This window comes from Glycine soja, chromosome 15, assembly GCF_004193775.1.
Source record: "Glycine soja cultivar W05 chromosome 15, ASM419377v2, whole genome shotgun sequence".
Lineage (NCBI taxonomy): Eukaryota > Viridiplantae > Streptophyta > Magnoliopsida > Fabales > Fabaceae > Glycine > Glycine soja.
In genome coordinates, this window is record NC_041016.1 from 29,266,711 (window position 1) to 29,290,370 (window position 23,660).

The window sequence follows — 23,660 nt, forward strand, 5'->3', positions numbered from 1 at the left end:
GGCGCCGGTAATCCGATTATCCGATTAGTTAAGGCTTCAAACTTAGCTAAATAGACACTCACCGTGGATCGTTGCTGTAATTTGCACAACAAACCTGCGGCATCTTCATATGGAGTCGCTGCAAATCGCGATTGCAAAGCATGAAGAAAAGCTTGCCACGACAATAACTGTGAGTTGCGATGCATCCATTGGTACCACGCCAATGCTTGACCTTCCATGTAAAAGGAAGCTATGGTGAGGCATTCCTGTTCTGGTGTCGCATGGTACTCGAAGAACTGAGTGATCTTAAAGATCCATCCTGTCGCATCGGAGCCATCAAAGTGCGGCACATCCAGTTTCATTTGATAAACTGTCGATTGCGTTGCCAGAATCGAGCTTGCAACTACTGCCTGAGCCGGATTTGGAACCTGAAAATTCGTTTCCAAATTTGCAATGCGTGTGATGAGGTCCTTCATTTTTGTGTTGAGCGAAGCTTGCGATGCCATCAAGGAGTTGTGCGAAGTCGCGAGCTTAGCGATGGCGTCCTCCATGCGTTCCGATGAGGATGACTTCGATCGTGTACCGTCTGCCATGGCCAAGCAATGAAAGCACCAATGTTACTTGATGGTTCGAGACTCAAGCAATCTCCAGAATCTTCCTTCACAAACTTGAGAAAGAAGAACAAGAAAGAAAGAGGATTCGAGAAAGAAGAAGAGGGAATTCTGGTTTTGTTATTCAGATGCCTTTTCTCAATACATGGTTCAACTTTTATAGACATGGCTAGCTCCTAACCGCCTAACTACCATAACCGCGTTTGCAACTAACTCATATACTATAATACAACTTGTATTATTCTACGTACATGAGCCCTAGTACATGAGCCCTAACCATCTTCTTCCTAATAGCGTATGTAATCCTTCAAGTGTGCTGGAGAAATACTCTTGCGCTTGTGTCGATCCCTTCTATGCTCCTCCTCTTGAGCCCCTTGAACGCCTTGGTCGCTTTTATACGTAACACATGGTGTTAAATTCTCCCCAACATGAAAAATTCCATCCTCAAAATTTTGCTCACCTAAGAAGAGATTCAGATACTATTCTCGCATATTGTCTTCAAGTTCCCATGTAGTGTCTCCCATCGTATCGCTGCACATGACTTTAACTAGGCTAATATCTCTTCCTCTGTGTCACTTCTTTCCTTGATCGTCAGTCTTCACAAGTTAAGTCTCATAAGTTTGGTCCTCTCGTATTTGTATAATATCAGGCTTAATGACATGGGAGGGATTAGAAGTGTACTTGCTAAGTTGTCAGACATGGAAGACATTGTGAATGTTGGACAAAATAGGAGGTAATGCCATTTCATAAGCAACGAGATCTATATGAGGAAGAATTTTATAGGGTCCAATGAATTTAGGAGTAAGCTTTTTGGATTTTATTGCCCTGCCTACCCCAGTTGTGGGTGTGACTCACAAGAAAATATGATCACCTTTCTTGAACTCAAGGGGTCTCCTACATTTATCAGCATATGACTTTTGTCGACTTTGGGCAATCTTCATGTTTTCTTGAATCCTCTTAACCTTCTTTGTAGTTTGTTGTATTAGCTTGGGTCCAACAAAACGATGTGCGCCATCTTAATACCAACATTGTGGTGTCTTACATCTCCTATCATGTAGAGCCTCAAATGGTGTCATCCCAATGCTTGCATGAAAGCTATTGTTGTAGGTGAATTCTACCTATCATACCCTAATTTCGTCCGGGGACTTTTGCTTGAAGGCATACAACCTTTGATTGACCGCTTCAAGGTACTTGGCACCTTTTGTTGCATAATATGTGAAGTCCCGAGACGTGCGGAAAATCAAAAGGAAGCGTGGTTACGCAATCCGTGGAATTCCGTAATGTGACGGAAACCAAAAGGAAGTATTGTTACGCAGTCCGTGAGTTTCCGTAACTTTTTCAAAAGCTAAAAAAGAGTAATTACATGATCCATAAGGTTTCATAACCTTACGGAAAGAAAATAAGTATCGTTACGAAATTCATAAAGTTTCGTAACGTTACAAAAAAAGAATCACCAAAAAAAGCAAAAGGGGGGTGTATTTAGTAAAAAAGGGGTGCAAATAGAAACCAGGCCCACTTGGGCCTTCCAGATTCTTCCTCCAGAAGGTGGTTGCTTCTGGAGGAAGCAACCTGGCTCGCCTAGACGAGTTGAGCTCTCCTGGGCGAGCTAGGTGGCAAGCTCCTCCTCTATTTTGCTATAAATAGGGGGAGGAGTGAAGAAGGAAGGGGTTCATCCTTCTTGACACTTCGTATTCTCTTGAAATTGCTGAGGAAAATTGTTTTCGTGAAGAAAATCCAAGCCGAGGCGCTTCCGTAACGTTTCCATAACGTTTCCGTGGGTAATTACGCAAAGATTTTCAACCGTTCTTCGACATTCATCGTTCGTTCTTCATTTTTCTTCGGTCTTCAACCGGTAAGTACCCCAAACCAAGCTTTTTCAATTCATTCTATGTACCCGTAGTGGTCCCCATTTGTTTCATGTACTTTTATTCTCGTTTCATTTACTTTTTGTACCCCCTTTTGACGTGTTTCAATCATTTATTTAAGTTATTTCTCGCCTAAATCAAAAAATAAAATAAATTTCCACTGATCATTTGATTTGTAATATCCGTTAATTTTTGTTAAAATGAAATCCGACCATTCGGTCGTGCCGTAACCACGTTGGAAATCAAAAAAGAGGTAAAATAATAATATAATAATCAAAAAATACCTTTTAGTAAAATAAAGCGAAAAAATCAATCGGACGTTTCTCTTTGGGATTTCTCGTTCTTAATTGAATTGACTAATAACTAAAGTGAAACTAAGGCTAAAATCAACCCGCAAAGTCAAGCTCGTCCACAAAAATCACTAAAAAAGGATTTGAAAAGTTCAATATCTCAGTTTTTCTTACCAAGTAAATGGATCATTTTTAAGGTCCAACGCCTTAAAATGATCACCTTCCAAGTAAAAAGAATCGCTTGATTCACCCTTAAAAAAGAACTACGTAGGTCTGATTTCCTCTTCGATGGAAGGTACGTAGGAGCAAGAGCTCCGCTTTTGTCGACCTCAAAAAATAAAAAAAATAAAAAAAAGTTAAGGTAACACAATTTCCACAATTCTAAAAAATGAGGTTATTGTCCTTTGAGACAAACGTGAGAGGTGCTAATACCTTCCTCAAACGTAAATACAACTCCCGAACTTGGAATATTCTTTTTGACCGGTTTCCTTCGGTTTTTCTGACGTTTTCCACAAATAAACGTTGGTGGCGACTCCGCGCATCTTTCCTCCTTTGGAAAGCGCACCGGTGAGCCTCGCCTCGCTCGCCCGCAAAAGGGCATGTTGCAACACTACCAAAGATAAAACTTATCCCAACTTCCAAGATGATCCAAAACACACACTCGCTAAAGATCCTCAAGTGACTGAATCATCCGCTTAGACTGTCCATTTCTCTGAGCATGGTAGGCATAACTAAGTTTCAACTTTGTGCCCAATGCCTCATGCTAACTTTCCCAAAACTTCGATGTGAACCTCGGATCTCTATTAGATATGATGCTAGAAGGCACTTCACATAAACACACAACTTCCTTAATTTAATTATTAAAAAAAGGAAAAAAATTGATTTACAAAATATTAGTTTATTAAAAATTTGATTTTAAATAATGAGTAAAATCACTAAATCTTTAGTATTCCTTTATAATACAAAATTATTTCATTGCTTTTAAAGATGATGAGTTATTAAAAATGAATTCAAATATTTGAAATATTAAATGTTATTTTACGTTATTTGACATTTATAAGTTAACTTATCAGTTTTTTTTAAGGCTTGTTAGATTATCAATTAATTTTATCAAATATTTCAACTAGCTAGCTTATACACTTCTAGCTTTTTTTAGCTCCTAGCTTACAAGCTTTCATCTAGTTTTACCAAATATAATCAAGTGTCTAGCTCTGATGGTTGAATAAAATACGTAAGTTCTTATTAACCCTCTAGCATATATTTTTTATTCTCATCCATAAAAAAATAAGAATAGCTTGATGTATATATACTATTAATTAAGAATTTTTATTATTTATACTAATTATATGCAATTACTTACAAAAGTTACTTTTTGACAGAATATCTCATATATTGAATCTAGTTGGAACGATTCAAAACACAACTTAAATATGTTTTCAAATTATATTGAGATTGACTTTTAAAATTAAAATCATCAAATTAATTTTATGCCAAAAAAATTAGTGAGATGGAACAAGTCATAATTACTCTGAAAAAGAGTTGAACTTTAAAGTTTTAACTTTTAAAGGTGTCTCCTCAAATATCAACAAGTTGTTGGTCCGAGTAGTTTTGGATTCGATCTCCTTAAACAAGGTCTCAGGTTTAAGACTTGTGGATGGAAAAAACATGATTAGGAGGGAAGATCTCATTAAAGGTGGTTAGTCAGGTTCCTCGACAGAGATTAGTCATCAACAAAGCTTATGAATATTTTACACTAATGTCATGGTGACAAAAAATAAATGTCTCCTCAAATTAACATACAAATAAGTTAATAATTCAAAGCACTAAATCCTACAAAAATAGTTTCAAACAAATATATATAAACAAAAAAGGGATATGATTATTGCATTTACGTAGTCTAGCTAATTTTTTTTGTCTTAACCCTCTGGTTCATCAGGAGAAAGAGACCATAACTAATCCAAAGTTCGGTCAAGAGATAAGTAAAGTCTGACAAAGAATTGTTTTCATCAATGATCGAACTTGAATAGTACCCAAACAATCTAACCTTAACTTCAACATATTAACCATTTGTGCTCAATCACTTGGTTATGTAGTCTAGTTAATTTGTGTGTGCTTTTGATTTTAGATTGACATGGTAAGAAAATGATCCAAGACAATTGTAACCTCCATAAACAGTTTTGTTAAAAATCATTCTTATGATATAAAGTTACATTTAGGGAATGTTTGATAGAAGGAAAGTTTTTAATTTTCTAGGAATTTTAAATTGGAAAACTAAGTTTCCCAAGTTTGGTTTGAATTTATTAAAAACAATTATTAGAAAACTATGATTGTCGAGAATTAATTTTAGTCCACTTTCTCCTAAAAAAATTTCATAGAGGGGTAGGGAATCCAACTTTTCCAAACAAAGGGAACGCTTTAATTATCTAAAAAGACTATATTGCCCTTTTTACAATTACGTAGTGAATGTTCATTTTAGTTTATAGGCTTAAATGTAAGTTAGGTTCTTATATTTTTCAAAATCTGCAATTTCGATCCCCTTATTTTAAAATAGAGATATTTAATGCTTTTATTTTTTAAAATTTGCAATTTTAGTCCCTTATTTTAAAATAGACACATTTAGTTTCTTACTTTTGTAAAATTTATAATTTTGGTCATTCTCTCAAATTGAAAGCGTTGACTGTTAAGAGATTAACATTAATTATAACATACATTAAACAAATTATCTCGTGTCACATAACTAAATTTGGGTCACATCAAGTTAATTGTTTATCGATCAACGCTTTTTGAACTTGATAGAAGGACTAAAATTATGGATTTTACAAAACTAGAGGACTAAATGTTCCTAATTTAAATTAGGGGACTAATATTGTGGAATTTAAAATAAACTAAGAGAACTAAATGTCTTTATTTTAAAATAAAGGAACAAAAATTGCATATTTTTAAAATAAGAGGACTAAAATTATATTTAATCCTAATTTCTAATTAGTAGATTTTTTTTTTAATCAAATTTTAGCAAGCACAAAATATAATTAAATACATAATTTTGATTTAAATCTTATAATTAAATTAGCTAAATCTCATATTTTTAATATAATTTGAGTTAAAAAATATTTAATAAAGTATTTTCATGATTGGTACTAACCAAATGTATTTTTGTAATTTTCAGGAATCATGATTTTCAACATTCTAGTTTCCCAAGAATCACAATTTCTAGGAATGAAAAAACTTTCCATGAGTCAAACACTCCTTAGGATTTATTTAGTTGTTACTATAGGAAAACTATTATGTATTACTTTAATTCTTTGTTTGATGCATAAATAAGATATAATTTTATTATCTTATTGTTTATCATATCATATTAGTGTAGTGTATTTCTTATGGAGAAAACTGATTTAGAAAATAACTAGATAGTATAATCATTATCTCTCCCTCCTTCCAACACATAATTATCGTAATTGTCATCATCACTATCACATTTAGGATTGGTCTTGACAACTTTTTTTTTAAACTGTTCCAAATAAATAATTTATCTAGCCTATAGATCCATAAAAAAGAATTGGTTTTATAATTACAATTTCTAGGAATGAAAAAACTTTCCCTGAGTCAAACACTCCTTAGGATTTATTTAGTGGTTACTATTGGACAACTATTATGTATTACTTTAATGCTTTGTTTGATGCATAAATAAGATATAATTTTATTAACTTATTGGTTTTCATATTAAGATATAATTTTATTATCTTAAGATATAATTTTATTATGGAGAAAAAATGATTTACAAAAATATCCGGATAGTATAATCATTATCTCTCCCTCCTTCCAACTCATAATTATCATAATTGCCATCATCACTATCACATTTAGGATTGGTCTTGACAACTTTTTTTTTAAAAATTCTTCCAAATAAATAATTTATCTAGCCTATAGATCCATAAAAAAGAATTAGTTTTATAATTACAATTTCTAGGAATGAAAAAACTTTCCCTGAGTCAAACACTCTTTAGGATTTATTTAGTGGTTACTATAGGACAACTATTATGTATTATTTTAATGCTTTGTTTGATGCATAAATAAGATATAATTTTATTATCTTATTGTTTGTCATATCATATCGGTGTAGTGTATTTCTTATGGAGAAAAATGATTTAGAAAATGACCGGATAGTATAATCATTATCTCCCTCCTTCTAATTCATAATTATCATAATTGTCATCATCACTATCACATTTAGGATTGGTCTTGACAACTATTTTTTTAAAATTGTTCCAAATAAATAATTTATCTAGCCTATAGATCCATAAAAAAAATTGGTTTTATAATTCATTGCAGTTGGTTTTATAATTACATTGCAGCTCGTTTATAATTACATTGCAGTCCATGCTTATGCACGGTTTTTTATAATAAAAAAATCATAATCATAAAATAATTATATTGGTAAATTTATTAATTTTTATAATAATTATTTTATAAGTTATACCGAAATTTTTTATGATTGATTAATGATACAAAAACCTTTTCAAAAATCAAACTTTTGAATTAACTTTCATATAAAATTTTGTCCCATAGTATTAGAAGTATTAGCAAACTCTACTTTTTTATATATTTATATTTCTGATTTTTAATTTTATATTATGACAACTTTTTTCTTTTTTTAAAAACATTGTTCCAAATAAATAATTTAACAAGCCTATAAATCCACCAAAAAGAATTAGCTTTATAATTACATTGTAGCCCATGCTTATGCACGGGTTTTTCTATATAAAAAAATTATCATATATGATAAATTTATTAATTTTTATAATAATTATTTTATAAGATATACCAAAATTTTTGTTATGATTTACAGAAATCAAACTTTTAAATTAACTTTCATACAAAATTTCATCAGTGGTATTAGAGGTATCAGCAAACTATACTATTATATATATATATATATATATATATATATATATATATATGTCTATTTTTTTTAATTTTATATTATGACAACATTTTTCTTTTTTATAATTTTTCCTAATAAATAATTTATCAAGCCTTTATATCCACAAAAAAGAATTAGTTTTATAATTACATTACAGTCTATTTATAATTACATTGCAGCCCGCGCTTATGCACAAGTTTCTTTATAAAAAAATCATAATCACTAAATTATGATATATAATAAATTTATTAATTTTTATAATAATTATTTTATAAGTTATACTTAAAAAAATTGTGATTGATTAATGATACAAAAACTTTTACAGAAATCAAACTTTTGAATTATCTTTCATATAAAATTTCATCCCATGATATTAGAAGTATCAACAAACTATATTCTTATATATATTTATATGTCTAGCTTTTAATTTTAAATTATGACAATTTTTTATTTTTTTTTAAATTGTTCCAAATAAATAATTTATCAAGCCTATAGATCCAAAAAAAAGAATTAGTTTTATAATTACATTGCAGCTTGTGCTTATGCATGAGTTTTTTTTTATAAAAAAATCATAATCACACAATTATCATATATGATAAATTTATTAATTTTTATAATAATAATTTTATAAAATTCCGAAATTTTTTTATGATTCATTAATGATAAAAAACTTTTATCGAAATCAAACTTTTGAATTAACTTTCAGATAAATTTTCATCTCGTCGTATTAGAGGTATCAACAAACTATATTCTTTTATATATTTATATGTCTAATTTTTAATTTTATATCATGACAACTTTTTTATCCTTTTTAAAATTGTTCCAAATAAATAATTTATCAGTCCTATAGATCTAAAAAAAGAATTAGTTTTATAATTACATTACAGTTCATTTATAATTATATTACAGCTTGTGCTTATATACGAGATTTTTATAAAAAAATCATAATCACAAAATTATTATATATGATAAATTTATTAATTTTTATAATAATTATTTTATAAGTTATACAAAAAAGATTTTAAGATCGATTAATGATACAAAAACTTTTACAGAAATCAAACTTTTGAATTAACTTTCATAAAAAATTTCATCTCATGGTATTAAAAGTATCAACAAACTGTATTCTTTAGGTTATCTATATATATAATTTTTATTTTTATATTATGACAACTTTTTTATTTTTTTTTAAATTGTTCTAAATAAATAATTTATCAAGTCTATAGATAAAAAAAAAAGAATTAGTTTTATAATTACCCTATAGTTAGTTTTATAATTACATTGTAGCCCGTGTTTATGCACGGTTTCACAAAAAAAAATAGTTTTATAATTATATTACAGTTAGTTTTGTAGTTATATTGGAGCCCGTGTTTATGTATGTTTTTTTTTTAATTCATAATCACAATTTTATTATATATGATACATTTATTAATTTTTATAATAATTATTTTATAAATTATAAAAAAAATTATGGTTGATTAATGATAAAGAACAATATACGAAGGAGCTGATTGGTTATTTTTTTTCAAATTATAGTGTTCCTTGAATTGTGTTGGTTGTAACTATATACATACTATTGACACGTTTGTGCAATTAATGCGTGAAAGCTTTAGTGCACAATGCATGCTCCAACAATAGAAAAATATTTTTTCATCCAAATTCGAATTTTACTTCTTGTTCAAGCCACGTGTGAACAAAATAGAATGTCTATTTTGGTCATTTTGACAGCAAAATTTTTTTATGATTAATTAATGATAAAAAAACAATATACGTTATTTTTTTTTCAAATTATATTGTTCCTTTAAGTCTGTTGGTTGTAACCATATACATACTATTGACACGGATTTCGTTCGTGCTTGCGTGAAAGCTTTAGTACATAATGCATGCTCCAACAACTGAAAAATATTTTTTTATTCAAATTCGAATTTTACCCCTTACTCAAGCCACATATCAACAAAATAGAATGTCTATTTTGATTATTTTGACATCCTATTCCTCTAGTAGTATCTATAGATCATATAAAAACAAGATAACATATCGGTGTAGACTATTTCTTATTAAGAAAACTGATTTACAAAATAATAAGATAACATAGTTATTATGTCTCCACCTTCCAACTCATAATTATCATCATTATATTTAGGATTGGTCTCAACATTTATGAACTCGTGACAAAATAATAGAAACAATTATTTAAATCCAGATATATGAAAATATAAAAATATTATAAAATTATGTGTCTATGTTTTTATACTATTCTTATTTTATTTTATTTTATCATACGGACTACTAAACTAGTTTTTTTTTTTCTAATGAGAATCGGTAAACCCCTCCACCGAGAGATATCGGGCTAGTTTGTTTAGATTATTTTTTAAAATCAGCGTTTTTTTTTAAAAAAAAATAAGTAATTATGTGGTTTTTAATGTGATTCGATCTCTAAATTGTTTTTACTTAAAATAAATAGTTTTTTAAAAAAATTTAATTATAAAAAATATTTTCTTTAAATTGTTTCTTTTAAATTTAAATAAACTAACCCATTATTGACCACAATAAAAGTGAGTACAATAAGCATCTCCAAGAAGGGAGAGCTAGATAGTACAGAATTAAAAGTAATACAGTCATTAAAAGGCAAGGATATTGTATAGTGTTTAAATTATTCTCAACAACTTTATTATTTAAATATGTAAGGGAAAATTGAATGAATTGTAAGTATTGTTTTTTTAAGATGAATTTACTTTGTTTTCAATTTATTATTTAACATAATATTATAATAGTTTAAATTTTGATTTTAATCATTACGTATTGAAAATGTAAAATAATTTTACCATATTAATCAATTAGAAATCACTATTAGTTTGACTATTAAAATAATTAGTACCCTTGGTCTGCTTAATCATTTGTTTCTATTTTGTAAATGCATTTTAACTTAAAATATTCGGACTTCGACAAAAGTTACATTTGTCTGAATCAGACACTAACTGAGAAAAAGATGATGAATTTTTCTCTAAGTCTAAACGAGATTTGCTATGAGGATGTTGATTATATCTTAAAAGCATAGATAATGTTTGAACTTTTCCAAATCTTTGGTAAGATAGGTTTACTTCCTTTCTTATTTTTTCCAACTATAGAGTGTTCATCTATTGTACCAGAGGTGCCAACTTGACTCGGACTCTCTTCTAGAGTCATGATATTCTCTTCTAAAATTTCATTTTGATTTCTTGATATCAATATTTTCACAAAGATATTGTTTTTTTTCTTTAAACTCTTTGCATTGTAAAGAAATTATATGACAATTTTGAAGAAGAACATATATGACATCTCTTGTTCATCATCTAATGAAGAGCTAGAAGAAATATCAGATTTAAAACAACTTTTTACCTCAACCTTTTCTTTTGCATCTCTCATTAAACAAATGTTGGCTTGCTCTTTGTTTTGTCAGTTGCTCTTGTCACTGTCTGAGTCATCCTAAGTGAGCACAAACTTTCTTTTTCTTGTTACCAAAGTATCCTTTCTTTTTGAGCTTGGAGCATTCAACTTTCATGTGTCCAGGTTTTTGTATTAAAAGTAAATGATCAAGTTATTTTACTCCTTATATTTCTTGTCAAGAAACTTACCTTGTACGTATAATAATTTGTTATTAGATAATTATGTAAAAAAACTCATAACTTATATTTTCTCTTAATTTTTTTAATAAAATACTCATTACAAATACTAATATTTATATGTCGGATTTTTAGGAAATATTTTATTGTTCTTAATAATTTTATTCCACTCAAATATGTTTCTTTATCGTGAAAGATAGACGTGTACTCGTTACATACATACATATACAATATATATATATATATATATATATATATATATATATATATATATATATATATTCATGTGTCGGCACAATATTTCTTCTGAAGGAAAAAAAAAACGAACATTTGTTCTTATTATTCATGTGTGTCTTTAGCTCCAAGCATACACGAAATGGATGTATCCGTCCATAAGATCTTTCTTGCCCGTTAAGATTTATCTCTTGGCCTTGAAGCCACTGGAATAGATTAATAATAAGGAGAAAAAAAAACTAGATTAGGTTATGTTTGGCATTTTCCAAACAAGCCAAATATTGTATAAAAAATAATATGATTTGAGAAAATTAAGAATGTATTTTCTCCATGGAGAATATGAAGTAGATTAAATTACAATTAAAAACATTTTTTCTTTGCTTTCTTGTTAGAGAAGTTAATAATGTTGTTTATAAACCTAAATAATGAATGTTATTTATAAAAAAAATTAAAAAATAAATCAATTAATAGTTATTATTTATCTAAGAATTTTAATTGATTTAATTCAAAAATATAAAGGACCTCACAGTTGATGAAACTGTAATAAAACGAAATAGAACTAAAAATGAATAGTTGATTGAGTTTCACGATAACTTCTACTTCGATGCGAAGTAACATGTTAATCTCTATCATAAGAATAGAACATTAATTTCCTAAAAATTGATAATACATATTTTTTCTAAAAATTAAATTAAATATGAAAATACCATATTTGTAAATTCTTAATTTTTTTTTTCCTATGATTAACTAAAGAAATCACAGAGATACAAACCCTTGACCTTCTTTTATACTTGAAAATGCGAAGAAATATTTACTATTGGAATATCTTTTCATCTTTATTTTTTATGCGGAATCTAAAAATTCACATGTTTATAATTTAGGACAATCAACCAAAAGCCTTAGGATCTACAACATGCTTGATTATTAAGGATTAAATAAAATATTTAGATTTGTAGTTGGTTCTTGATCTAAGCGTTCTTTGACATTTGTTGTGAGATCTTTGTAGCTATCCATCTCGATGATGAACAATGACATTATGGTTATTCCTCAACTAAAACCTCTTTATTTCTCCATAGGGGAGAAGAGAAACTATATGTGACGACTCGATATATTGGGAATCATAGTCTTCTTATAGCGTGTTAACCTAATAGGGTTCCCATTATCCCCTAATGGTCAACACTGACATATGAGCATTTAAGTCTATATCATCTGATTTAGTTATCTAATAGACCCACTTAATTTAATTACATAAAATAAAACCCACTAATGATAAATAACTAATATAATTATCTTATAATATTTTTCCACGTTAATTATTGAAATAGAAAATTCCAACAATCTCCCACTTGGATTACATATTGTAATGATTATATCAAAATCCTTAAGTGTGCATCCGTACACTATTTATCTTTAGAATTCCACCTAAACAACTTGGTCTATCTCAAATATCAATAATGAAATCATTGTGGTTTTCGTCTCTACAACAAATGAAACTAGACCCCAATGACCGCCACATCAATACACTCAATGACATAGGTCAATATGGATAAGTAGCATGGAAATTATATGCAATGTGATATCAATCATGCCTATTTCTAATTGGTCCAAACTTTATTTTTTACAGAGATCTATCCAAATGGAAAATAAATATTGCAAACAAAACAAGCTGATAATGAAATGATAAACTTCAACTTTATTTCTGCAGAAAATCAAAACAACAAAATGTTTGTAAACCATAAAATATAGAACATAAGCAAGACTCCCACTAAACTAAGGTACTATTAGGAATTACACTCATATGAGCAGTGTGCTCATGAAAAACTTTAAGTGTCAGACCTTTAGTAAGTGGATCAACTAGCATGAAATGAGTCCCTATATGTTCTATACAAATCTGTATTTTCTAAATTTTTTATTTAACAATCAAATACTTTATATCAACAAACTTTTACTTGGTTGAATCCTTAATAAGACTACTAAGATATTGTCTCCATAAACACCCGATGGCTTCTCAATGTTGGCAACAACAGGCAATCTAGTTACAATAATTAAGTAGTCATAAATTCTAGTATGATGTCTTAGCAAAAAAATATTAACTCCATCAATATGGTTAAATATGAATCCTTGTGTGTAGTGATTGCTATTAAGATATTCTGAAAAAATTGAAGTCAAAATACCCAGCCATCTCTAAACTTCTAGACTTTCGATATGAAAACATTTACTTTCTTATTCTCTTCAATCAATTAGCACATTATGTGCTTTACTACTTTCTAGTGTTGCATATCAAGATTACTCATATATCACCTTAAGACTCCCACTAAAGATTATTTTAGGACAATAATAAAAACAATATAAAAAAATAAAATAAACTACATACATGATAAATTGTAATATAATTGTTTTGCAACAATAAATTGCATGATAATAGTAGGATGTCATCAACATATAATATAAAAAATAATAAATTTACTCTCAATGAATTTTTAGCATACACAATCATCAACCAAATTTACCTCAACACCATAAAAGATAATCTTAATGAATTTTGTAATACCATAGACGAGAGACTTGTTTAGAAACATAAATAAATTTTTTTAGTTTGCATACCATATACTTTGGATCATCTTAAACAAGGTTTTCTAGTTGTACCATATAAATTGTTTCATTAATGTTTCCATTTAGAAACGTAATTTTTACATCCATCTATGCAAAACAATCATCAAAATGATCTACATTGTCATTATAGTCTTAAGAGAGTCTTTCTAAGAAATAAAAAAAGAAAGTCTCTTTGTGATCAATGTCTTCCTTCTTGTAAAACTTTTGACCACAAAACAAACTTTATATATTTTAATATTACCCATTAAATCCATTTTTACTATAGATATTTATCTACAACTTATGGGTTTCACACTTTCAGGCAATTTGACGATATCCCAAATGTCATGTTCAACCATCGATTTTATTACATCATTTATAATATCAATCCACTTGAGAGTTAGAGCACAACATGACTTGACTAAAGTCGATTAGACCTTCTCAGTCAATCTAATGTCATATTCATGTTTTTAAAGAAATATAACATAATGATATCAAATTACATTTTTCCTTTCTCTAGAGAATCTCCTTAATGACACTTCTTGAGGCTATTGAATTTGAACTTTAGGTGGTGCTTGAGAGGAAATCTCAGTGTTGTCTTATCTTTTAATAATGTTTGGAGTAACATAATTATTTAATTACCATATCCATTTCTTGAACAATGGTAAGTATAAAGACTTATTTATCGCCAATAATAGGTTATTCTTTAAAGACAACACTTCTTATGTTTTCTTCTCCTCCAAACTCAATTTCCTCAAGGAGTCTTGCACGTCTCAAAGCATGATCTTAAAGTAGAATTGTAAAACCTATACATGCAAGAGCTTTAAATGTAGCAAAAAAAAAAAATTGTAACTAATTTTCTTTAAGTTTAGCTTACCTTCATGCAACCTATAAGACATTGCTTTAGCTGGACATCCCTAAATGTGCATATGCCTAATGCTAGGATTTCCCTGACTCACACCTATAGGAGTTATTAGTGACTATTTTAATTGGTACCCTAAAAGATATAAATTATATTCTTTAATATCTTTCCTCAAAGTGACTTTGGTTGAGAAGAATCAAACTTCTTACCACATTTGCACAAGTCTAGTTTCATCATTCTGTAACTTTGTTTATGCTAGGTTTGCTTAACATTATATGTTGTAAAACAATTTCACAATTATTGAAGAAAACACATGGCAAACTCCAAACATTGTACCTTATGTCATATCTACCATAGTATTTCCCACGATCAGATTTGACAACCTTAATTTTTTTCTAGTTGAAATTCAACTTCAACTTTGAAAAAGTAAATGTCTAGAGGTCAAAACTTCTCATAATTTAAATAAAGAAGAATCATCTATGAAAATAATAAAATACATTTGTTCATTCCATGAATCTATAAGGAATAGAACACTAATATATGTATGTATTAGTTCTAAGACATTCTTAGTTCTTTCAGCACCTGAATTCCATTTTATTTGTTTACTTTCCCTTTATATATTCAATGTAGACTATAAGGTCCAACCAATATAAAGGATCCTGAATTTTCTATAACACAAACATTCAAATTCTCTATTAAGAGATATGAATTAAGCCCTTATGTTATAAAGTAACAAAATTCTCATTTAATTTTAAGTTTTGTACCACCCAAAATTGTTTGCAATAGGAACACTCAAATATCCATAAAATAACGCATAACTTGCAACATTTGAATCACAAGAGACACTAACTTTATTATTTTTAATTGAACAAGAATGACTCAATTTGTCCAAATTAGAAATAAAATTTAGTTTAATAAACAACTTAATATGTCTCAACCAAATTGAAATGAAATTGAGTCTTTTAACGCAACATAAAAGTTCCCATAGCTTAAACTGCAACTTGATGTCATTGCCCACATAGATGAATCTTTCATTATCACTTGACAGATGACTCCATAGGTGCCATCGTATAGACATGCTTATGTGAGTAATAGAACCAAAATCTACCCACTAACATCCTTCGGTACAAAACTAAATTAACTTTAAAGTAAACTTGTTAACTGATTGACAAGTGTACCAAATGTCCAAGTAATAAAGACTCGGAAGTCCGAGTGTCGATTTTCACAAGGACTTTGTTTTGTACTTGTGTTGGATAATTTCCAATTTATAAGAGAAAAAGATAAGATAATGTATAAAAGATAAATTTAAAAGAACACAATATAAAATAATAACTATTAATAGAAAATAAAAGAAATAATAGGGAATTCAATGGGATGAGAATATTAGACCTAGCATGCCTTATTTGCCTAAGATGTATTATTTGTGATTTTTCTCTATCAATCAGGTGAATTTATCCTATCCACATCTGTTAGAATACTTGTCCCTGATGTCTCATGATGACAAGTCTATTTTACCTATCTATCTCCCAAATGTCTTTGCAAAGAGTCAATAGATAAAATGCATGAAGTTCTAATTCTAAATGTTTGCTTTGATGCATGGGCATAATGCAATCACTCTATGTCTATCAATGATTTTATTAAGATACCCCTTCCTTTTAGTTCTATTAGAAATTACCCTTTATCGAACGACTGATTCCTAAAACAAATGCATGCAAAACCTTCCTTGTTTTTCTATTAAGGATTACCCTTTCTCTCGCACCTAACCACTAAAGATGATGCAAAGATGAATAATACATGAAATTAAAAGTAAGAAAGGATAATAGGAAAGAAAACACCTATTTGCATTGATAAATATGAAGTGTACAATACATCTTTTGGCTTTTTATGACTGCTAGGACCTAATTAAGGGTTTAGCCTCTCATAGCCATAAGGGACCTTACAATAAAAGAGGGGTATAAGAATTGATGGAGAAGAAGAGATGGTAAAGGGAATAGAAAATGATGGAAGAGAAGAAAGAATTCCCTAAGGAAGAGTTCTTAGGCTTTAAGTGTGTATTAGAGAGTGCTCTGAGACTCGGTGTGTCTTTTCTCCTTGACTTGACTTCCTTTTTATAGCTGCTAGAGTGGACTTGGGATTGACTCCCTTTTTATAGTTGTTGGAGTGAACTTGGGCCTGATGCCAAAAAATCTTCCTTATTTATATTTTAGATATCTTCTGGATTTTTGTTGCTTTAATCCCTCCTTTTTATATTTGCAAACCATAAATAAGAAAAATATCAATTCCTATCATTTAAGCCAAAAATAACTGCTAAATAAATATTTTTAAAGATATTTTCAATATATTTTTATCATAAAAAATAACCCATATTTAACGGTTATCATAAACAAAAATGAGAAGTTTACCATTCTTTGCACACTAAATAGTGTAATTGAAACTTTTTTTATATGTCTCATCCTACAAAAGCAACAAGGAAAATCCTTATCTTGTTCTCTTGTTTCTTCTGTAGAAAAAAAAATTATGTAATATCCTTAACTCTCAATTGACTCTCTTCAAATTCTAAATTTTATACATGTAGCTTTGGGATTCAAATAATACGAGTAATTTAAACTGTAACAGTAACAACAACAACAACAACAATTAAAGAAGAGAACAATAAACATACCATGCACAAATAATCTTTATGATAAATTTCAAGACCCAAATAAGATACCTAGCGTACCATTAATCCTCAATCTCTGGATTATAAAAGACTAACTGTAAGTGATACTCTTAACTCATTGATCAAACATTGGTGATAAGTTCTGTCAAACAAAGGTTGTCTTCGGAAACTTCATTGCTTACATGAAAAACTTATATGATGATTACTTTGGTCAAGTAATGATTATTTTTTAAAACATTTCATTATTCACATGAAAATCAATCTAATAATAATTCGTGTCAAATAATGATTGTCTTTGGACATTTCATTATTCACATAAAAAATTATACTATTTATAATCACCACATGTTTATCATCATAAGCATGTAATTATTCTGTCAAATTGTGTCTTCCTTTGGGCCAAATATAATTCGCATGAATAATTCTATGCAACATCTATGTAAATTCAATCAAATCAACTCACGCAACAAATGTTACTTTGACAACATGTTTCAATCAATTTAACAAAAAAAAAAATACAAGACAATTTAATATAATAAATGGGAGGTCTTAAAATTACACAACTTTCACATATAATCAAGTAAGTTATATAAAAACATATACGACAGAACGTGCAAATATTTGCAGAACAGACCCATCACAAGATACTGTCAAATAATAATCTTTCTTTTGATTGACCATTATTCACATAACAAATGCTTTATAACTGTCACATATTTATCATCACCGGTATGTTATTATTTGGTTAAATTGCATCTTCTTTTGAGCTGAACACAATTCACATAAATAATCTTATACTAATATCTATATAATTTTAATCAAATCAAATTTCACAATAAATTTTTTTTTGACAATATATGTGTCAATCAATTTAATTAAAAAATTACCAAAACATAAAAAAAAGGAGAGAATCCATATATATTGAATTGCACCCAATCATGATAGCATTTTATCATTGACTTTATTCCTTAATACTGCAACCATAAAATAAAATTCAAATGGCAAACTCTTTATTATTATTATTATTATTATTATTATTATTATTTCTTTTCTCTCAAGTAATCTTTTGAATAAAAGATATGGTCACAATATATTTCATTATGGAAACTGAAAGACAAATCCATGAGTCACGTTTGCTTTCAATCAAATGCAAACACACTTATGCAAGCCACAGAGCGTCAAATTGCTTTCTAATAAACGTAAAATACTGGGTCGGTCTCTTAAGACCAAGTTGAAACATAAGAGAAAAACTTTTGATGCCGAAACCGTATTCATGACAAGATCAATTCAAGAAAAATATCCAAATATTAAAATAATTAAAAAAACTTATTCTAACAATCAAACAAAAAAGACCTCATCTAATACTACTTGTTAGAATATCTTTTGATCTTTATCTTTTATGTGTGGAAGCTAAAAATTCGTAGGTTTATTTAAGATAATTTATTAAAAGTTTTATGATCTATATAATATGTGATTAATAAGAAAGATTAGACAATGATATTATTATTCTTCTTTAATTAAAAGTTTCTATATTTCTTAATAGAATCTTTAAAAGTGGTAAAGATACATTATGGGTAACTAATCGTGGACCATAATCTTTTTATTATAGTGTCTTAACTTAATAAATTTCATATTATTCTCTAATGGATTAACATTCGCATCTGATCATTTAATCATTTAAATTCATATTATTTAATTCTCTAACATACTCACTTAATATAATCACTTAAAATAAAAATCATTATAAATCACTAATATAATTATTCTATAATACTACCCCACTTTGAATAGAAAATTCCAACATTTACGACTACGAAAACAAATAATTGAAACTTGAAACAGAAGCAAAGCTTGACCTTGCGAATTAATACTAGAAACTGCCATCCTCTATCATATTGTGTACGTGTTTCAAACTCCTCCACACCTTTTTCCCGAATTATTCTGTTATTACTCTCAAAATTTTTTGTCCCGTTGTATACAGATAGAGGAAGAAAAGTTCTACAGTATTTTAGCTGTTGAGAAACAATTCTTAATTTGCCAAATTATATTTTTTTTAAAAATAAATTTCATCAAATTTATTCTTTCAAATTTAAAATTTTAATCTTTTCGCCTTTTATTTTCATTTATATGTAATAAAATAGTTTAAAAGTCAATTAATAATATTAAGGTATAATTTAATTGAATAAAAATAAAGCATGTTTAGATAATCTTCTCCACAAACATTTAAGAGAAAAAAAATTAAGAAAATAAAATAAAATAAATTTCTTTCTAAACTAAAACTAATTTATATAAGTCCTCTCATATTATCTTCTTTAAAAATTAATTTTTAACTTATACATAAACTAATTTTAATTTACGAAGAAACTTATTTTATATATTTTTTCTTCTTATCTTTTCCTATAAGTGTTCAGGAAATTTTTTATTTAAATAAAATAATAGTATCAGTAATAAACTGAAAACTAATTTTAAAATGTATATAAATATTTAAAATGAAAATTATACTTACACATTCTTTTTGAACCTACTAAATAATTACTTTAACAAAATTCAATGAGCTTTGTTGATGATAAGATTAAAATTTAAAACCAACAATTGAGTTACCACAGTCTCTTATCAAATTTATTTACAAACATTTTAAATAACATACGAGTGATAAAGCATTATTATTTAAACCTAATTAATGTTGTAAATAAGCATTTAAGTTAATGACATCAAACATGAATAAATAAAGAGATAAATAATATATATTTTAAAATTTGAAAATTAAATTGATAAACTTTATATAGAAAAATAGTAAATTATTTTTTTTTCAAAAAAAATTAAACATAAGCGTTCATAAACACAATTATTAAAAGTCAAAATAACATTTAAGTAAAAAAAGTCAACATAACATTAATTATTTAATTAAATCACTCATCATTCAATTTTATGATGTTATAAATAAAGCTATTAAGTTGTTGGTAATTTTGGTTTCCTATTTTGATTAATCCGTTATAAATTTGGTTTAATATTTAATCTTGTCCATATTTTTATTTTTTTTTATTTTGTTCCAATTTAATAATATATCTAACATATTCATTTATGATACCATAAAAAATGATTAAATTTATTAAAATATAATAAATAAATAAAACATATATAGGCAAATTTGAGGATTGGACCAAAATTAAGAAATTTCTAAATAAGCTGGAACAAATTTGTCTACTTTAAAATAAGTGATTCAAAATTACATATTGAACAAAGGACCAAAGTTGTGTTTAAGTCTGAATTTTTTGGTATAAAACACATGCATCATTCAATAAGAAGTGTAAGATTGACGTGGAAAAATGAGAATAGAGGAGAGAGAAGTAATATGTCTCAATCCCTTCATTAACAATAATTAATAAATTAATATTTGTTGAAAAAAAAACATGTAACTTTTTCTATGAGGAACTAATCTAGTTACTAGTTACATACTTAACATTTAAATTCGAAATCTTTAAGTTAACTTGAAATAATGTCATTGATTTAGGTGTGTTCTTTTATGTTAATAACATCAAACATAATAAATACAGAGTTAAAAAAATATTTTAAATTTGCAAATTAAATTTATAAATTTTATATAGAAAATAATTCATTTATTATTTTCAAATTTAAAAAAATGAAACATAATTTTTTTTAGAAGAACATAGATGTTTATAAACACAATTATTAAATATCAATATAACATTAACTATTAATTAAAGTTATTATGTTTGATATTAATTATCTTCGCACGCTAATTCAAGAATTGCCGAACAAGCTTTGTATCTGCTATCTATCTATTTATATCCACATTAGAAACCTTATCAAACCCAACAACCACTACAAAGAACCAAGAAACCAAGCAAATCATTGTTCTCTCTGTCCTGTGTTTTGTGATTTCCCCCTTCAAGCCACCACCAATGGCCAACAACGAGATGCAAGTTGAGAGGGGTTTGGACTTGGAAAGGTACATGGGGCGTTGGTATGAGATAGCCTCTTTCCCTTCAAGGAACCAGCCCAAGGATGGCGTGAACACCAGAGCCACATACACTCTTAGGAATGATGGCACTGTGCAAGTGCTCAACGAGACTTGGAGTAATGGCAAGAGAGGGCACATAGAGGGAACTGCTTTTAAGTCTAACCGCACAAGTGATGAGGCCAAGTTCAAGGTCAAGTTTTATGTCCCTCCCTTTTTGCCTATCATTCCTGTAACAGGGGACTACTGGGTTTTGTTCATTGATGGTGATTACCAGTACGCTTTGATTGGCCAACCAAGCAGGAATTGCCTTTGGGTAAGTAAGCCTATTTGCCTTTTACTTTTCATGTTTTGGTCTTGTCTCAGTTTTTTTTCTCCAGGTTTTAATTTGCTTGCTAACAAGTTTTGTCACAATCCATAGTATAAAAAATTGCTGACAAATGTATCTTAGAGAAATGCTAGCAGGTAGTAGCCGCATCACAAATTAGTTTATAAATTTTCAGCTTATTTGCTATAAGCTAATTTTACCAAATACACCATTGGTTAAAGTTTATTAAAAGTTATAAAATGATAAGTGTCAATCTTATGTGGGCGCAATGTTATTTCAGTGACTTGAAAGGCCTTGATGTTACTGCTCAATTGCTATTGCTTTTTTAAACCATTGCTTGTTGTTGCGGGAATTTGATTGCACACGGAGGCTTTTCATTTTAAAAGGTGCTAGAATAGAGAAGAGTAAAGTGGCAAAAGGTTAATATAGTTGCTTTGCGTGCGACTACTACCATGGTCTATTTGGGGAAATTTCTCTATTACCGCCGGAACTACTTAATATTAACCATTTCGCAGAATCAGTTCTGTTGAGTATTGATATCTTATCTATAAAATAAAAAGTTTTGCTGCAATGATTCACACAATTGATATGGTTCAGAATCTCAAATTGCCATCTACAATCGTAATTCGGACCCCAACAGTTGACTCTTCACAATTGTTAGCAAAATCACCATTGTCAATGGCGAAATTAGACAATTTTTAGAGCACTGAGAGTTAAGAAATAAAGAAAAAATAAATCTTTTTTTTTATAAATTTTTATTTTTCAAAATAAATTGAGGGGGCTTCATATAATTAAACATTTGTTTGCAAGTTTTTACAATTTAGGTGTTGTAAATGCAATTTTAAACCTTGATTACAAATGAAACAGCACTAGAAATATGCCGTGTGAGTACCATGGAGTTTTTATCTTCTTAACAATTGCTTTTGTATATCTTATTTATGATCTGTTCAATAATTTAATTTTCTGGACATAACTTTGGTTAATTTTGAATCCTAGATATTAAGCAGGAAACCCCATCTGGATGATGAGATCTACAACAAGCTTGTTCAGAGAGCTAAGGATGTAGGATATGATGTGAGCAAACTCCACAAGACCCCACAGAGCGATCCTCCACCAGAGGAAGAAGGCCCCCAAGACACAAAAGGCATTTGGTGGCTCAAATCCATTTTGGGGAAATAGGCCTCCATGATGATATATAATTTATTATAATGAAAATGTATTTCAATTTCATTACATGCAATGAATAGACAGATAATGAATTTTTAGTTGGGCAATTTCAAGTTAGAATGCCTCTAAGGCATGTATACATTGGTTTGCTATTTTATCTGTATATGAACTTTTGTGTGGTGTCACTGGTGTGGCTGTTGCTTGGTTCACTGATGTCTCCTTACTTTTGTTCTTAACAATTAAAGGTTGTCTAATTAATCAAAGAAAAACTTTGGCGTGTGAATATTTTGATGATGCTATTTTTTTAATTACTATGTTGAAGTTTGTAATTTAAATATTATAACTTTTTATTTCATTCAAGTGATTCGGGTAAGGCTTTTTAATAGATAGGTGTTTGGATTTGTGGGGGTAGCTTAGACCCATTTTTTCAAGAGTAGATATGAGTTCTGTTATTATTATTATTTTTTATTTATAAAATATGCTTGGTTTTGTTTTTCAAACAGGATTTTAATTCTAAAATTAATTTTGCGAAGAACCAAATTTTAAGTAACTTTTTATATTAAGTTTGACT

The 23,660-nt window shown here is 28.4% G+C and overlaps 1 protein-coding gene across 1 annotated transcript; it reads left to right on the forward strand.

The window, feature by feature from the left end:
- Positions 1–21,391: 21,391 nt before the first annotated feature.
- LOC114388474 (temperature-induced lipocalin-1-like) lies at positions 21,392–23,372 on the forward strand. Its single transcript, XM_028348978.1, has 2 exons — positions 21,392–21,910; positions 22,919–23,372. The coding sequence occupies exons 1-2, from the start codon at positions 21,539–21,541 to the stop codon at positions 23,099–23,101; spliced, it is 555 nt and encodes a 184-aa protein (XP_028204779.1). The 5' UTR covers positions 21,392–21,538; the 3' UTR covers positions 23,102–23,372.
- The last annotated feature ends 288 nt before the right edge of the window (positions 23,373–23,660 follow it).